Source organism: Megascapheus bottae, chromosome 3, assembly GCF_031878675.1.
Source record: "Megascapheus bottae isolate mThoBot1 chromosome 3, mThoBot2.hap1, whole genome shotgun sequence".
Classification (NCBI taxonomy): domain Eukaryota; kingdom Metazoa; phylum Chordata; class Mammalia; order Rodentia; family Geomyidae; genus Megascapheus; species Megascapheus bottae.
The window spans coordinates 89264864-89280358 of NC_143511.1; the positions used below are offsets into that span (position 1 = coordinate 89264864).

General features: G+C 58.8%; 1 protein-coding gene across 1 annotated transcript; it reads left to right on the forward strand.

Annotated features, from left to right (window-relative positions):
* Window positions 1–9747: 9747 nt before the first annotated feature.
* Ppp1r26 (protein phosphatase 1 regulatory subunit 26) lies at window positions 9748–14405 on the forward strand. The gene has a single exon (XM_090330906.1). The coding sequence runs from the start codon at window positions 10261–10263 to the stop codon at window positions 13798–13800; it is 3540 nt and encodes a 1179-aa protein (XP_090187032.1). The 5' UTR covers window positions 9748–10260; the 3' UTR covers window positions 13801–14405.
* Window positions 14406–15495: the final 1090 nt, after the last annotated feature.

Consider the following 15495-nt stretch of genomic DNA (forward strand, 5'->3'; position numbering starts at 1 on the left):
CGTGTGTTCTGAGCAGTGAGTGAGACGTGTGTTCTGAGCACTGAGTGAGACGAGTGTTCTGAGCACTGAGTGAGACGTGTGTTCTGAGCACTGCGTGAGACGTGTGTTCTGAGCACTGAGCTAGACGTGTGTTCTGAGCACTGCGTGAGACGTGTGTTCTGAGCACTGCGTGAGACGTGTGTTCTGATCACTGAGTGAGACGTGTGTTCTGAGCACTGCGTGAGACGTGTGTTCTGAGCACTGAGCTAGACGTGTGTTCTGAGCACTGCGTGAGACGTGTGTTCTGAGCACTGCGCGAGACGTGTGTTCTGAGCACTGCGCGAGACGTGTGTTCTGAGCACTGCGTGAGACGTGTGTTCTGAGCACTGAGCGAGACGTGTGTTCTGAGCACTGAGCGAGACGTGTGTTCTGAGCACTGAGCGAGACGTGTGTTCTGAGCACTGAGCGAGACGTGTGTTCTGAGCACTGCGTGAGACGTGTGTTCTGAGCACTGAGCTAGACGTGTGTTCTGAGCACTGCGTGAGACGTGTGTTCTGAGCACTGCGTGAGACGTGTGTTCTGAGCACTGCGTGAGACGTGTGTTCTGAGCACTGCGCGAGACGTGTGTTCTGAGCACTGAGTGCTAATTTTTAAAAATGCAAAAACAAAGGGAAAAATACCGGCTGGCTTAAGATTTCCGCACAGCAGAAGTCGCGCAGTGACATGACAGCATTGTCCAGAAGGGACACACCCTACACACATGGGATTGGGGAGCCCGTAGTTTTGAGAAGTTGGGGGTACTGGCCGCATGGGCCTTGACAAAACACCCAAGGGAAAGGGGCAGTGTCACAAGGGATGCCTGACAAGCCCAAGAAGTCACTGGTGGTCAGTGTGGGAAATGTGATTTGAAAAAGTCATTGAAAAGAAAAGAGTCGAGCGACAGAAGTAAAGGAAATGTGGCAGGCCATGGCAGTGCCCAAATGTGAAGGGACAGGCAGAAAGAGGGAACGCAGGCTGCCCCTGACTGCTGTATCCCCCATCTAAAAATCCAACACATTCTTCCAAACATCAGATGGCAATAATCAAAGCCTATGCAACCACACAAAGCTTAAGAGACATGTACCCACCCAAAAGGAAGTGGCAAAAGAAACATAGGGACATCCCTTCTTCCCTTCCTTCCCACCTGCTTCTGGGGAGAACGACAGAGCAGAGACCTTGGCAAAGGTAAAAGCTCCCAATCAAGGGGTCCCTTCTGCAGCCATTCCACCCTGGTTACTTACATGCAACCCCAGGTGTGTCTCTACACCAGATGGACAACGAAACGAGGAGAAAGAAAGCAAACTCCTGAGGAACAGGAGCCAGTTTTGGAGAGCGCCGGGGGCTCCACCTTGGATATACAGCTGTCCTCTCCTCAGCGACCAAGGCCTGTGAGCCCTGTTAGCTCTGGAGTCTTCACAGAAACACCCGTTTTCGTGTTGCAAATATTCTCCTTGTTTCCGTCGTTCACCGGAACTGCTTCCGCTATCTTAAGAAGCTCCAACCAAGCCAGGGACGGAGGTGCATGCCTGTAATTCCAGCTACTCAGGAGATAAGAAGATTCAAGCCTGAGGACTAGAGGACAGGGGGAGGGAGAGGGAGGGGAGGAGGAGGAGGAGGAGGAGGAGGAGGAGGAGGAGGAGGAGGAGGAGGAGGAAATGATATTTAGGAGACCCATCTCTGTGATGTCATGTCCTGAACAAAGGACTTTAAACAATAGTCTGCTGCATCACCACAGCTCAGCCAGATCCTATGGGAAAGTTCACAATGCACCCATTAGGAGACTTTCTCTTAGAACATTGGGGTGACTCCTTCCAGGTGGAGTCTGGTCTTCTACAGCAGGTGAGAGGAGGGGTGGGGGTGGAGCTGTAGGACAGAGGCCTGGCGTGGGGCACGGTTGGCAGCACTCCCATAGGAGGCCTCAGACCGTGCCCATCTCACTGTCCCAGCCTCAGAATGAGACGGTTGTCTCCGAGAGGATCAAGTCCACAGGAATTCCTGTCTCGCTCCCCAGGGAATGGAGGCCAAGACCTCCCCGAGGCTGCCTCTCCCCGTCTGCAGATCTCGGCCTGGGGCCTGTCTTGAGTCACCCTGCCTGCATGCCTTCATCCAGGTGGAGTTAAAACAGCTCGCATCAGCCTCTGCTGCACCACTGTGCCGACAGGGGAATCCACAGCACTCTCGGGATGTCTGTGAGAACGTGGACTGGGGTGTCTCCGTCCTCTGCTCACCCACCGATCAGGCAGTCGTTGGGCTCATCACCTGGAGAAAAGCCTCCAAGCTCCTGGTTAGGCCCAAGGTAAAGCATCCTTTTTTGTTGCTATTGTTTTCTTTTCTTTCTTTCTTTCTTCCTTTTTTTTTTGCCTGTCCTGGGGCTTGAACTCAGGACCTGGGCACTAACCCTAAGCTTCTTTTGCTCAAGGCTAGTACTCTACCACTCGAGCCACAGCTCTACTTCCAGCTTTTTCTAAGTAGCTTATGGAGATAAGAGTATTACAGCCGTGGGCCAGGAGTTTGGCCTAGTGGTAGAGTGCTTGCCTAGCATGCATGAAGACCTGGGTTCGATTCCTCGGTACCACATACATAGAAAAAAGCTGGAAGTGGTGCTGTGTCTCTAGTGCACTAGCCTTGAGAAAGCCCAAGGACAGGGTTCAGGCTCTGAGTTCAAGCCCCAGGACTGGCCAGAAAAAAAAAGTCTCACACCCTTTCCTGCCCAGGTTGGGCTTCTCAGAGCTCGGCTTCCTGAGGAGAGAAGTGAGAGCCACCTCAAACTATCATTCCTCCAGCTCCCACCCTAAGAACTAGATTTCCAGTGTCCCCTGGCCCTCCTCTTGCTTTCCAGTGGTGTGATTGAGCAAACCACCTTGTGTATCCAGAAGACACGGGTTTGGAGCACAGTTGCAACCTCACCCAAGCTCAAGGTGCCCTGGTTGGTGAGCTTCTGCCCAGATTTTCATAGCTCCCTGTGCCAGGCTTCACCAGTCTGGTTCCTTCCTTGCATCTGCCCTCGTTGTAATCCTGCCGGTTCTGATTCTATTCTGGGTTTCCATATCCACGTGTTCTCATCTTAGAATGCCTGGCACACTCCCCGCGGCCTCCTCTGCTGAACCTGTTCACATGAAAGCCCCAAGGAAGGTTCGACACGCTCACGAAGCCTTTGCCTGAATGCAGGAGTTCAGGGGCCCCTGGCAGAGACTAAGAAGTAAAAGACCCGGACCTGCTTCCAAATAAAGAAGGCAGCCCGGAAGATGGGTGGAGGACCAGGGGCAGCTGTCTGGCCTTCCTTGTAAGGCTGAGATGCTCAGGGGTCCCAGGGCAGCCCATGAGCACGGGCTCTGTGCAGTATGGAGGCTGAAGGCCCAGACACTTCCTCCAGGGGGCTCTCTGTGGGGCGGCCATAGCTCCAGAGCCCTGCAGCTGAGCTGAGCCTTCAGCAGTGTCGGCTCCACTGTCCCCTCTGCCCGGGGCAGCCCTCACGATGCCCACGTCCACCTCTGCCGCCCACCTGTGTGGGTGCCTCACCAGTGCGGGGTCCTGGCAGGACGTCTTGCTGTGGGATATGCCACTCCCCTAGTGATTGTGTAACCCTGGCCTCTTCCCTGGAGTTTTCTTGCCTTAGTGGGGGGACACTCACCCCCCCCCAGGTGTGAGAACACTGAGTTTTCTCTCAATCCTATCACAGAAAGCTGAACAGTATATCTCAGAAAGCTCATTGTCTTCTTTACCCTGGCATAAAAGTCAAGTGGTCCCCTGAAATTTTAAGTGATAAACTAGAAAATATCCTTCTAAGAAACCAACACTGAACAAATAAAAATTGACTAAAAGCATTCACAGTCATTTCTGAGATGCAGTCTTTTTGTTGTTTGCTTGTTTGTTTTATCTAGACGTGGGACAAGCCCCACTCTTGGCCTGGGCACTGTCCCTGAGCTCTTCAGCTCAAGGCTAACGCTCTATCATTTGCGCCACAGCATCACTTCCCATTTTCTGGTGGTTAATTAGAGGTAAAAGCCTCATGAACTTTCATGCCCAGGCTGACTTGGAACTGAGATCCTCTGATCTCAGTCTCCTGAGTCATAGGCACAAATTACTCACACCCAGCAACGCAAGGCTTTAAAAAATACTTTGAAGGGTCTGGCAGCGTGGCTTGGGTGGTAGAACGCCAGCCAAAGAACACATGTGTCAGATACCAAGTTTAAGTTCTGGTCTTGGACAAAGAAAGAAAGGGGGGGGTAGAGGGAGGGAGGGAATGTTTTAGATATGAAATTTCCAAACGCTGGGTACAGCCATTCCAGGTGACCTTTAGGCCACCCCTTCTCCTTCCTGCTGGCTCAGCAAGAGTGGACACCACCCTGCCCAATCTGTGGCAGGTCCACCAATCTCAAGACACGTCTAAAGAGCCGGAAGTTTAGCCTAGTGGCAGAGTGCTTGCCTAGCATGCATGAAGCCCTGGGATCAATTCCTTGGTATCACAAACACAGAAAAAGCTCGAAGTTGGTGCTGTGGCTCAAATGGCAGGGCTTTAGTCTTAAGAAAGCCCAAGGACAGTGCTCAGGCCCTGAGTTCAAGCCCCAGGATTGGCAAAAAAAAAAGACAGGCATATAGATGCCTGCCCTAGCATACTTGAATATTGCTCTCCTGGAACCACAAGCCTCCTGCCTCAGTTTCCTGTATGCTGGGACGATATATACTTCTATTGGGTATTTATAAGTTAACGTATTTAAACATGTAAGCAGCACTCGTGATTTTAAAAAGTCAAACAGTACACACAGATAAAGGCCAGGTAGCTTATCTGTCAACCTTGGGGCTTGGGAGGCTGTGATCTGGAGGACTGCAGTGTGAGGCCGGCCCAAAGTGTTCACAAGACCCCGTCTTACTGTAGCTGGGCGGAGTGGCCTGCCTCTGTCTTCCCAGCTCTGTGGGAAGCTGAGATCAGGAGGATCGCAGTTCCTGGCAGCCCTGGCAGGATTGTCTGTGAGACTCTGTGAAGCCACCGGGTGTGCTGGTGTGTGCCTGCCATCCTCCCTATGGTGGGGAGTGAAAAACAGAAGGACGGCATGGGAAGGGCTATCAATGGTCAAGAAGTAATGTGCCCACTACCTGACGAGTGTAACTGTAACCCCTCTAGACATCACCCCACAATAAAACACCATTTAAATAAAAGGAAGGAAAATAGGAGGACGCAGACAAGGCGTAGACCAGGGCCGGAAGCAAGGCCCTATCTCAAATATAACCAGCACACAGACACACAAGGCTGGAAAGCATTGCTTGTGGTAAAATGCCTGCCTACGCACACAGCCCTGAGTTCAAATCCCAGAGCCAGGGCTGGGAAGGCCATACAAGCAATAAAATGTCCCTCCAGGTCACACCCCGGAAGTGGTCACCGCGCCCACAGCAGAATGCACGATGGCAGCAGCGAGACCTGCCACTTGCCACACTTACCCTCCCACCCCAGACACACACACAGCTAAGCACCCAGCCAGGGCCTCAGGGCCTCCTCAGACGTGGACAGCGGTGTCTTCCAGTGAGCCTTAATCATGACAGAGCCATTCCTCCTGTGAGGGAAAGGAGATGGGAGCGGACCCCTGGCCCCTGTCACTAGGGCCCTGGCAGCCTGCAGTTTCTCCCTGGAGACTTCCCTGCTCCACAGACATGGTAACCTCAAAAAGTTCCCAAGAACAGTGCCAGGCATGGGGAGCAGGCCTGTGATCTGGAGGGTCACAGAGCTGAGGCCAGCCGAGGCTATATAAGAGCCTTCCTATCTCAAAAACCAACAGAAGGGTCCAAGGGTTTCTCTGTCCCTTGAAGGGGGGGGCCAAGAAGAGGACCCTAAGGGCTGTGCTGGCCCTCAACAGGTCCCAGAGTTGGCCAGAGGCCACCCTCGCCACCAGAGACATCAGATTGTCACTCTGGAAGGCCAGCCACTTGCTGGGAGGAGCGACACAGGGGTCCCCACAGCCAGGAACCTGCATGGTTAGAGGCCAGGTGAGAGGGAAAATCAGAGCTCCCACTCACAGCACGGTATATGCCTGTCATTCTAGCTACAGAGCCCATATGTGAACAGGGAAACCCTACTTCAAAAAATGGTCAATGCAAGGAAAACAAACAAACCAAAAAAAGGCTAGAGAGGTGGCCCTGCAGGAGGGTGCCTGCCTAACAAGCATGAGACCCCGAGTTCAAATCACAGAACTCCAACAAAAGTAAAAACCAATATGCAAAAGCCACAACCCAAAAGGAATTTTTTTTTTTAAATGGGCAGAGAATTGGGGCTGGGAGTTTGGCCTAGTGGTAGAGTGCTTGCCTAGCATGCACGAAGACCTGGGTTCGATTCCTTGGTACCACATACATAGTAAAAAGCTGGAAATGGTGCTGTGGCTCAAGTGGTAGAGCTCTAGCCTTGAGGAAAGCTCAGGCCCTGAGTTCAAGCCCCAGGACTGGCAAAAAAAAAAATGGGCAGGCTGGGAGTTTGGCCTAGTGGTTAAAGTGCTTGCCTACCATGCATGAAGACCCGGGTTCGATTCCTCAGTACCACATACATAGAAAAAAGCCGGAAGTGGTGCTGAGGCTCAAGTGGTAGAGCTCTAGCCTTGAGAAAGCCCAAGGACAGTGCTCAGGCCCTGAGCTCAAGCCCAGGACTGGCAAAAAAAAAAAAAAAAAAAGTAAAAAAAAAATGGGCAGACGACATGCTCACACAATTTCCCAAATGGCCAATTTTAAAATGAAATTATGTTTAATAACAGCTATAGTTAGGGAAATTAAAACTGAAGGTATGAAGAAACCTATCTTACCTATCAGACTGCCAAAGACTAAATGGGACAGCACAACTCAGAGCTGGCAAGAAAGCAGGTGGACAGCAAGGTAGACCAGTGTTTTCTAAAGGGCATCTGGCAGTGGTTTCATTACCTCAGCCCAGGGATCTGTGCTACAGAAATACTTATAGTGGATCCAAGGACACCCAAAGACAGCATCACATCACTGGTTAAAAACACACACCAAGAAACATGCTAAAATACAAACAGCCCGCGTCTCTTGGTGATGTTATTAGATAATTCACCCCAAATTTTAGTAGAGAATACAAAGTATTATTTTTTGCTGTTATTGTTCCACCACTGGGTTCTGGGTGCTGTCCCTGAATGGTTTTCACTCCAGCCTGGAGCTCTACCACTTGAGCCACAGATGCAGATTTCTTGCTGTTGGGTGGGGGTGCTGGTTCATTGGACATAAGAGTTCCATGGAGGGGCCGGGAGTTTGGCCTAGTGGTAGAGAGCTTCCCTAGCTTGCCCGAAGACCTGGTTCCATTCCTTGGTACCACATACATGGATAAAAGCCGGAAGTGGTGCTGAGGCTCAAGTGGTAGAGCTCTAGCCTTGAGAAAGTCCAAGGACAGTGCTCAGGCCCTGAGCTCAAGGTCCAGGACTGGCAAAAAAAAAAGGGGGGGGTGCTGTCCCTGAGCTCTTCAGCTCCAGGCCACCGCCCTCCCCTGAGCCACAGCCCCACCGTGGGTTTCCTGGTGGTCAGCTGGAGAGAAGGGCCTCGTGGACGTTTTGGCTGGTGCTGGGCTGGCTCTGAAGGGTGCTCTCCAGGTCTCAGCCTCCTGGGAGCGATGTCTACTGAAAGGCCTGGCACGGGTTTCTGGATCTCACACCAACCTCCAAGCCCCCCTCATTCCCGACGGCGCCCCCAGCCTGCCCCTTCCCGGAGCGGGGCTGGGACGCCTCCGGCCCCCACAGTGTCCCTGCGGGGCAGACCACGGCAGCCTCCCGGAGCGGGGGCGCGGGGCACCCCGGAGCCCGGGGTCCCCGAGCGTGCTCGGAGCCGCGTGCACGGGCGCAGGGCCCCCCGCCGCCGGCCGGGCTCTACCCCGAGCTCGCGGGCCGCGTTCCCACGGCCGCGCCCCCGCCGGCCGCCCCGGGCCCCGCGGCCCCGGACCCGGGCAGGGCGGGACGGGGACCCGCGCCGGGCCGGTCGCTCCAACCCCCGCGCGCGGCCGGCTTTCTCGCGGCCCCAGCCCGGCGGCAGGTGGGCGCGCTCGCGCGGGCGGGGGTCCGGCCGGGCCGCGCGCCTCCCCGGAACTCGGCCGTGCCATTCCCATGATGCCCAGCCACCGGGCACGGCTTCCGGAGCGCGGCCGCCGCCGCCACCGCCGCCACCGCCACCGCCACCGCCACCGCCGCCGCCGCCACCGCCACCGCCACCGCCGCTGCCGCCGCCGCCGCCGCCGCCGCCGCCGCCGCCGGGCCGTGGGTAGGTGGCGCCGCGGGCGCCGGGGTGGGGGTCGCCCCGCCCCTCCCCGGGGCCCCGCCCCCCGCGCCCCGCGCCCCACGGCGGCGGGGAGGCGCGGCCGGGCCGGACCCCTTCCCGGCGCCGGGGCGCAGCCGCCCCGGGACGCGGCCGCGCCGAGCGGGGGCCGCGCAGGCCGCGGGGGCGGCGCGGGGCCGGGGAGGGGCGGGGCGCGTCGGGCCGGGGGCGGCTCCCGTGTCCGCCTCTCCCGCCGCGCCCCGCGCTCCTGGAGAGCCGACGGGGCGGGCCGGGCCCTGGCGAGGCGCAGGTGAGGTCCGAGGCGCCGGGCGCCGGCCTGGCCCGGGGCGGCCGCTGCCCCGCGCGGTGGCCGAGGCCTGCCGGCCTTCGGGCCCTGGGAAGCCCGAGACCCGCGGAGGGCGATCCCGGGAGGCGTCCGCTCTCACCGCGCCCGGGTGCCGGCTCTCGGCGCCCTTCTCTCCCGGCTACCTCCGGAGGGCGTGGAGCCGCGACCACCGCGGGGCCGGGGCGGCCGTGGGGCCTCCCGCCGGCCGGGGGTCTGCGCCCGGAGCCGCCGGGATCCGTGGAGCCCACGCCCACTTTTGGTCCCCTCTTCTCGGGTCGGGCTCCGCCTTGGCCGCGGGGATGGAGGGAGCTGCGCGGGGCCCCGGGCGGGCGCTCCCGGACCGGGCCCAGCCGGTGCGTTCCCTCCGCAGTGGGTGTCCAGTCGAGGAAAGCTAGGGTCCCCCACCACGGCGCAGTGCCGGGCTTGTCCACAGCCCCTCCGCGGACTCCATTCCGGGGGTGACAAGGCTGGCTCCGCCACTCCGAGTGGTTGCAATACGTTCTTAGGTTTTGCTTGTTGAGCCCAGACTGGTAAGAGGCCAGCACTGTCTCTGGATCGGTGGCACTTGCTGATTCTGCTGTTTGGACAGCTCGGAATCCTCAGTGCTGGCTGACTTCTTCATCAAGGGAGCATGGCTTGTGAGAAGCAGTTCCCAGTTAAACAGAGTTGAGGGACCTACAACAGAGCAAAGCAAATTCACAGGCCAGGTCTGCCTCCTCCAGGCATTGGTCCTGAGAGAAGTTCACCTCCTCCATACGCCTTGTACCTGAGCCCACTACCCTCTCCTTATGTGGGGAGGGGGGGGAAGCAGGTATCTGAGGAGCCTGAGAAGACCCCCAGGCCAAACGCGTCAATCACAGCTGAGCTGTCAGTCCTCTCGCATTCAGCACCCTCCTCGGCTGTCTGTGGCCAGGACCTGCCAAGCTGAGCCACAGAAACCGGGCAGTGGCCACACCACATGAGCAGGGCAAGCACCTGAGAGTAGGTCCACGCCTCTGCTGCAAGCTAGCTGTAGTGGTAGACTTCCAGGAGGCAGTCTGGCAATCGCATTTTGCCATGTTCACATGGGAAGGCGTAGTGACAGTGACATGCCCAGGAAAGTGCTTCCTGGTCCCCTCACGTGGTACACCGCTTCCTTTGTTTCAGGAGCACCTCTGTCATGGCGGAAAGGGGCCCACCTGAGAAGCTGGACTCATCTGGACACACATTAGGGGGCCTTCTTCCTCAAGCACACAGAAGCATTTGTGTGGCCTTGTCTCTTCCCAGCACCCTTGAGAGGTAAATAATGCCTGTGTTGTTCTCTTATGGAGAAGATGGAGGCAGGAAAAGGAAAAGCAGGGCCAGGGCCATGACCCGGTGCACACTGGGTGCCGAGGTCTGGAAGGAGTGTCTCGCTGAGTCTCCGCTGAGCGCTGGCCCCAGGGAGGACGCACTGCGTTTACAGCAGAGAACACTGAAACACAGCGAACATGAGCCAGCTGCCCAGAGACCCCCCGCCAGCGAGCCACAGCGTGGATGGCCAGGTGGGCTGTTCGCAGTGGACACGCAGGTCCTCACCCAGCCCGGGTCCGCGAGACGCATCTGGCCCCTGCGCCTTCTCTCCTCCCAGGATGTGAAAGGGGCGGAAGGGGCGAGCAGGGCAGGCCTGCGTGCCCTGGGCTAGGATGTTCCTCATGAACGCCCCTCCAGTGGTCCCCCTCCGGTCTAGGTGGGAGGCCCTGGGCCTGCCTGGAGGCTTCCGGTTTCCCAGCTGCTTCGCAGAGTCTCGGGAGGACGTTGCCGGAGCCTCCGTGAGCACCAGAGTGCAGATGATCCTCAGCTCGCTGCAGCGGGAGGAGCCTGCGCTGGGCGTGAGCGATGGGCGCCCCTCGCAGAGAGGCCAGCGAGCAGAGAGGTGTCGGGACGCCAGGCTGGCGGCTAGCCCTGCCGTGCACACGGAGCAGCCTGTGTTTGCCACCTGTGGTCTTGCTGCGGATGGCAACCCTCTGGGGCGGGAGCAGGGCTCGCGCCCTGACCCCTCGGTGCTGGACCCGGACAGTGATGATTCTGTGGACCGGGACATTGAGGAGGCCATCCAGGAGTACCTGAGGGCCAAGAGCGGGGCGCCCCAGCCCAGCCCCTCAGAGCCTCCACACCGCGCCGACCCATCCGCCCTCAGCCCTCCTGCGCTGACCCCTGGCACAGCCAGTGCCCCTGGCAGCTCTGTGGGGGCCAGCGAGGACCGGGACTCCGCTTCCCCAGGCAGCGTGAGCAGCGAGGACTCCTTTGAGCTGAGCATCCGGGCGGAAATAGAGCAGTTCCTGCATGAGAAGAGACAACACGAGAACCGGAAGTGTGCCGGGCCTGCAGATGTAAAAGCAGAGCTCAGTGAACATGCTGCTGCTGTCGGGCGTAGCTCCTGCAGAGAGCCTCCCGCCAGGATGGTGCCCAGGCAGGGCCTGGCAGGAGCCTGCAAGGAGTTTGTGTTCCGAAAGCACCCCAGGTTCACGAAGGTGAGCCTCCAGCCCAAGGCCGTGGAGCCCGAGAGCCCGAGCCGCACGCGGCCAGCCGCCCCCAGACCACAGGCAGCCCAGCCTCGAGCGCGGGCACGGAGGACAGTCGGCGCCGTCCGCAGGGGCCGGCTGCTCAGGAGTGCGGCCTCGGTGCCAGAGGCCTCGGACTCCAGCAGCGACGATGGCATTGAGGAGGCCATCCAGCTGTACCAGCTGGAGAAGACAAGGAAGGAGGCCAGTGGAGACCCACCTCCCCGAGCTCAGAGAGGAGAGGAGAAGGGACAGGACGCTCCTGTCAGCGGTCTGAGCAGCACCCTGCAGAGTCCCATGCTGGAGGCCCCCAGGAAAACCCCAAGCAAGAAGAAGCCAGCATCCCCCAAAGCCATGGGCACTACAGGGGGCCTCGAGCCCAATCCCCCCTCCAAGCTCCCGAGGGACGCCAAAGCCTCTGTGCCTGCAGGACCCCCAGCCGATGGGCACGAGTCCGTGGAGCAGGCCCCGGGCCCAGCAGAGGCATCTGCTGAGCTGATGTGCGCAGAAGCCATACTGGACATCTCCAAGACCATCCTGCCGGTGCCCGGGGAGGCCAGTGACCAGCGCTTCCCCATGGGCCCCCTCTTCTGTGCCCCAGCCACCCCTTCCCGCTCTGATGGTGACAGCAGCGCAGTGGACAGTGACGACAGCATAGAGCAGGAGATCCGGACTTTTCTGGCTCTCAAGGCACAGGCGGGGAATCCACAGCCTCTTCAGAGCCCACTGCCATCCCCCGGCCCCAGCGCCCAGGCTGGCCTCCCCGGGACAACCCTTCTCGCTACACCACCCGAGCAGCCTCTGGGCTGCAAGAGAAAGCGGAGAGGTGGAGGCGGAAGTGCCCTGAGGCCAGCCATGCCCAAGAAAGCCAGGGACCCGAGAGACAGTGCCCAGGACCAGAGCCACACCCAGACAACGCTTGGGCCTGGCTGCGACAGGCATGACTTGGTCGGCCAGGCCAAAGCCAGCAAGGCACCAGCAGGGCAGGGTGAGGCCAAGAGCCAATCTGTCCCCTGCAAAGCTGTTGGGCTCAGTGACACACACACATCTCCAGGCCTTGGGGACCTCAGAAAGGCAGACAAGGGTGGATGTGTCAGAGAGAAAGAGAGTCCCGAGGACAAGAGCAGCTCGCTGGACAGCGACGAGGACCTGGACACAGCCATCAAGGACTTGTTGAGATCCAAGCAGAAGTCCAAGAAGAGAAGCAGGGACGCCCAGGCTGCGGGCAAGAAGAAGGTCAGGTTTAGCACCACGGAGACACGTTTTGTGGACACGCTCTGTGGGCTCCCTGGAAACTGGGGAGGCCCAAGCCCACAGGCGCTGAGGAGCTGTCTGTCCAGGTCCAGAGGCCACAGCAGCGCAGGTCTGGGGGTGCAAACGCCCCATGCAGCAGAGAAAGCGGAGGCTGGCGGCGCGGGGGGTGGGGCTGCAGCACTGGCTTTGCAGACACGGAGGACCCCACAAGGGACGGTGCCTTCCTGGGACACAGGAGCCGGCCACCTCCTTCCTTCAGCCCCCAACCCCAGCTCCCTCTCCGAGGACAGCTCAGTGGACAGCGACGACAGCATTGAGCTGGAGATCAGGAAGTTTTTGGCAGAAAAGGCCAAGGAGTGTGTGAGCTGTCCCATGCAGGCAGGGGGTCACCCTGCGCTTGGGCCAGGGGGCCTGGCCAGGGCAGAGGTGCCGGCACCACAGCCTGGGATGCGAACCCGGAGCCAGAGAGCCAGGGCAGGCCCTCCGCTGACTGAAGGAGCCTGGGGCCCAGAGTGCCCCGGGGTGGAGGGTGTCCAGTGGGTCCAGGGCGGGAAGGGAGCCTCGCATGCCGAGCAGGCCTCCCGAACCCCGGCGGCGGCGCCTGGCAGATGTGAGGCAGCAGTGCCCAGAAGCAGCGGTGGCTCTGGGAACGCCTCGTCCAGGACGGCCCCTGGGGGGAAGAGAAACACCTGTGTGCACAGAGACCAGAGCCCACGAGGGGCCGAGCCGGCCATGGCAGAAAGTGCTTTTGGCCAGCTGCCTAGTTGTGCCAAAATGGCCACCGAGGCTGCAGGCAGCGGAGGGCCCTTTCACCTGAACTATGGCAGCCAGACGCTGCTGACCCCAGGACCCCAGGCGGACCTCTCCCTCCCCTGGAGTGACTTTGCCCACCGGAGTAGGCTGTCCAGCCCCTGGACGCAGAGCACAGAGGGCCAGGGCTCCCCGTGGATGGAGGGATTGGGAGGGGAGGGGCCGGAGGGGCGGGGTCCCCGCAAGAGCCTGCCCTTCTCCGGCTTCCCGCCCCGCCTCTCCACCCAGATGTTCCACTTTGGAAAGAGCATTTCCTGGGGGGGCAAGCAGCCCCCCCTCCTAATTCCCCGCCTGGGCCTGCCTCTGCAGGGCCCAGCCTTCTCGGCCTTCAGGGAGAGCCGGGCCAGCCACAGCCCAGTGCTGGGGAGCCCACGCTTGCCGGTGAAGGACAGTGGGCCCCGGCCACACAGGAGGGCACAGGGGGAGCTTAGCCTGCACTGCGGAAGCCTGGGCTCTGAGGGGGACGTCTTAGACTTGAGGTACCGCCGCCACCGGGTGGCTGACGGGGACCTGCAAGACCCCGAGGCCCTGGGCAGTGACGCCAGTGAGTGCAGCGACAGCTCCGTGGAGGATGCTGGTGGCAGTGCCCTGGGAAAAGGCAAAGTCCTCAAGTTGTGACGGGGCCCTGGTCTTGCCGCGTCCGTGGGGAGCTGGGGACACCTCTGTGCCTGCGAGTCTGCGCCTAGGTGCTGAGGTGCTGGTGGCACGAGTGAAACCCAGGGGTTCCTTTCTGCATGGCCAGGTAGCTAGGTGCGCTAACTTCAAACGATGCTTTTAGTGAACAGATTTGTCCTGCTAAAGATGGTTTTTGTAGTTTTTTGTAAATTATTTCAAGTTCTGTAAAAAAAAATATTTTTGGCCAATGTTGTGATTCATTTTGTAGGGTGTCCCTAACCGCAGCGCTCCGGGTGGCACAAGAGCCGCACAAGCTGTGGCGCCTTCTGTCCCAGTGACAAAGCCTGTGGCCAGCGCCCCCCAGCCACCTGCTGGCACACAAGCTGGGGCCTGGGCAAAGTGGCCTGGCCTCCTCAGAGTCCTGGCATCCTGTGCGATGACCAAAAGCTGGCACGTTCTACAAAGAACCCCAGGTCCCCAGGGCCTCTGAAGACACAGTCAAGCCTATGTTGAGAAAATGTTTCAAAGCACAAGTCCTCTGACAAGCCGTCCCATCTTGTCCCGCCCTGTTCCCAAATCATGTCCAGTGTTGCCCAGTGTCTAGAGAATCGAGGATCTAAATAAACCTTTTTCTACGAGAGCTACTGATCTTGGTTCTTAATCGTGGCACGCCTCGGGTGTGTTCTCATCGTCCTGTTGTTACGTGTGTCAGAGAGTGAATAATAGCAGTCATGAGGTGATTTGGCCACTTGGGGTGGCAAAGCCCCCAGTGAGGGGGCTTTGCCACTGGGGGCTGAAGGGGCCAGGGGGTGTCACCCGGCACCTGAGCCAGCCCACAGGTCCACACACGTCCTCTGCTGCTCCAGTGGCCACGGCCACTTCTATGTGTCAAACACACTCACTTGACGGCCTCCGGGGGAAGCATTCCCATGGGATCCGCTCTCTATCTTTCATGTTTTGAAGAGAGCTTTTAATCCTTAAAACAACAACAACAAAAAAACCCAGAACAAAACATGTTTCTGTATATAAAAATCCATCTGCTTTTTTAAAAAAACAAATGAATGGAGTACCACAGACAGTGAGATTATGTAGTATGTCGTGGGAGTCCACAGGGACAGTGTGGCCTGTCAGTGGGGAGCACCACCTGAACCCAGAGCACCCTCTAACCGGGCATCCTCTGCTCCTCCCCTGCTCCCTGCCTGCACACCCTTCCCCCATCCAGGCGCCTGTAACCCCCCACACCCACCACAGGCCCGTGGGGCACACAGGGGTGGCACTCCCTCTCCTCAGACATAGGACAGGCCGCTGTCCAGTGTCTGGAATTTTCTAGCCCCGATGCCACTGTTGTCCTGCGGGGCTGTGGTGTGCTCTGAAGGCTGGGATGCCTCCAGAGGCCTGGTCCCCCTCCCCTCCTCAGGTTTGATTCAGACACCGTGCTGGGGTCCTGTGGGTAGCCTGAGCAGAGTCTGCTCTGGGGCATCCTTGTCCTGGCTGCCTCTGCGCTCAGGGTAGCCGGACCGGACCGCCCCACACCAATGCTCACTGTTGGTGGGAGGGAGGGGGAGGAAGGAAGGGAGAGGGGAGGGAGAGGGGGAGAGAGAAAAGATTATTACTCTAGAGCTATAAATGAGAAAATATACTTTTGGAGTAAGAAGAGTCCAATTTGAAATGAACTCAGCTACTAAGTCATTAACAAAA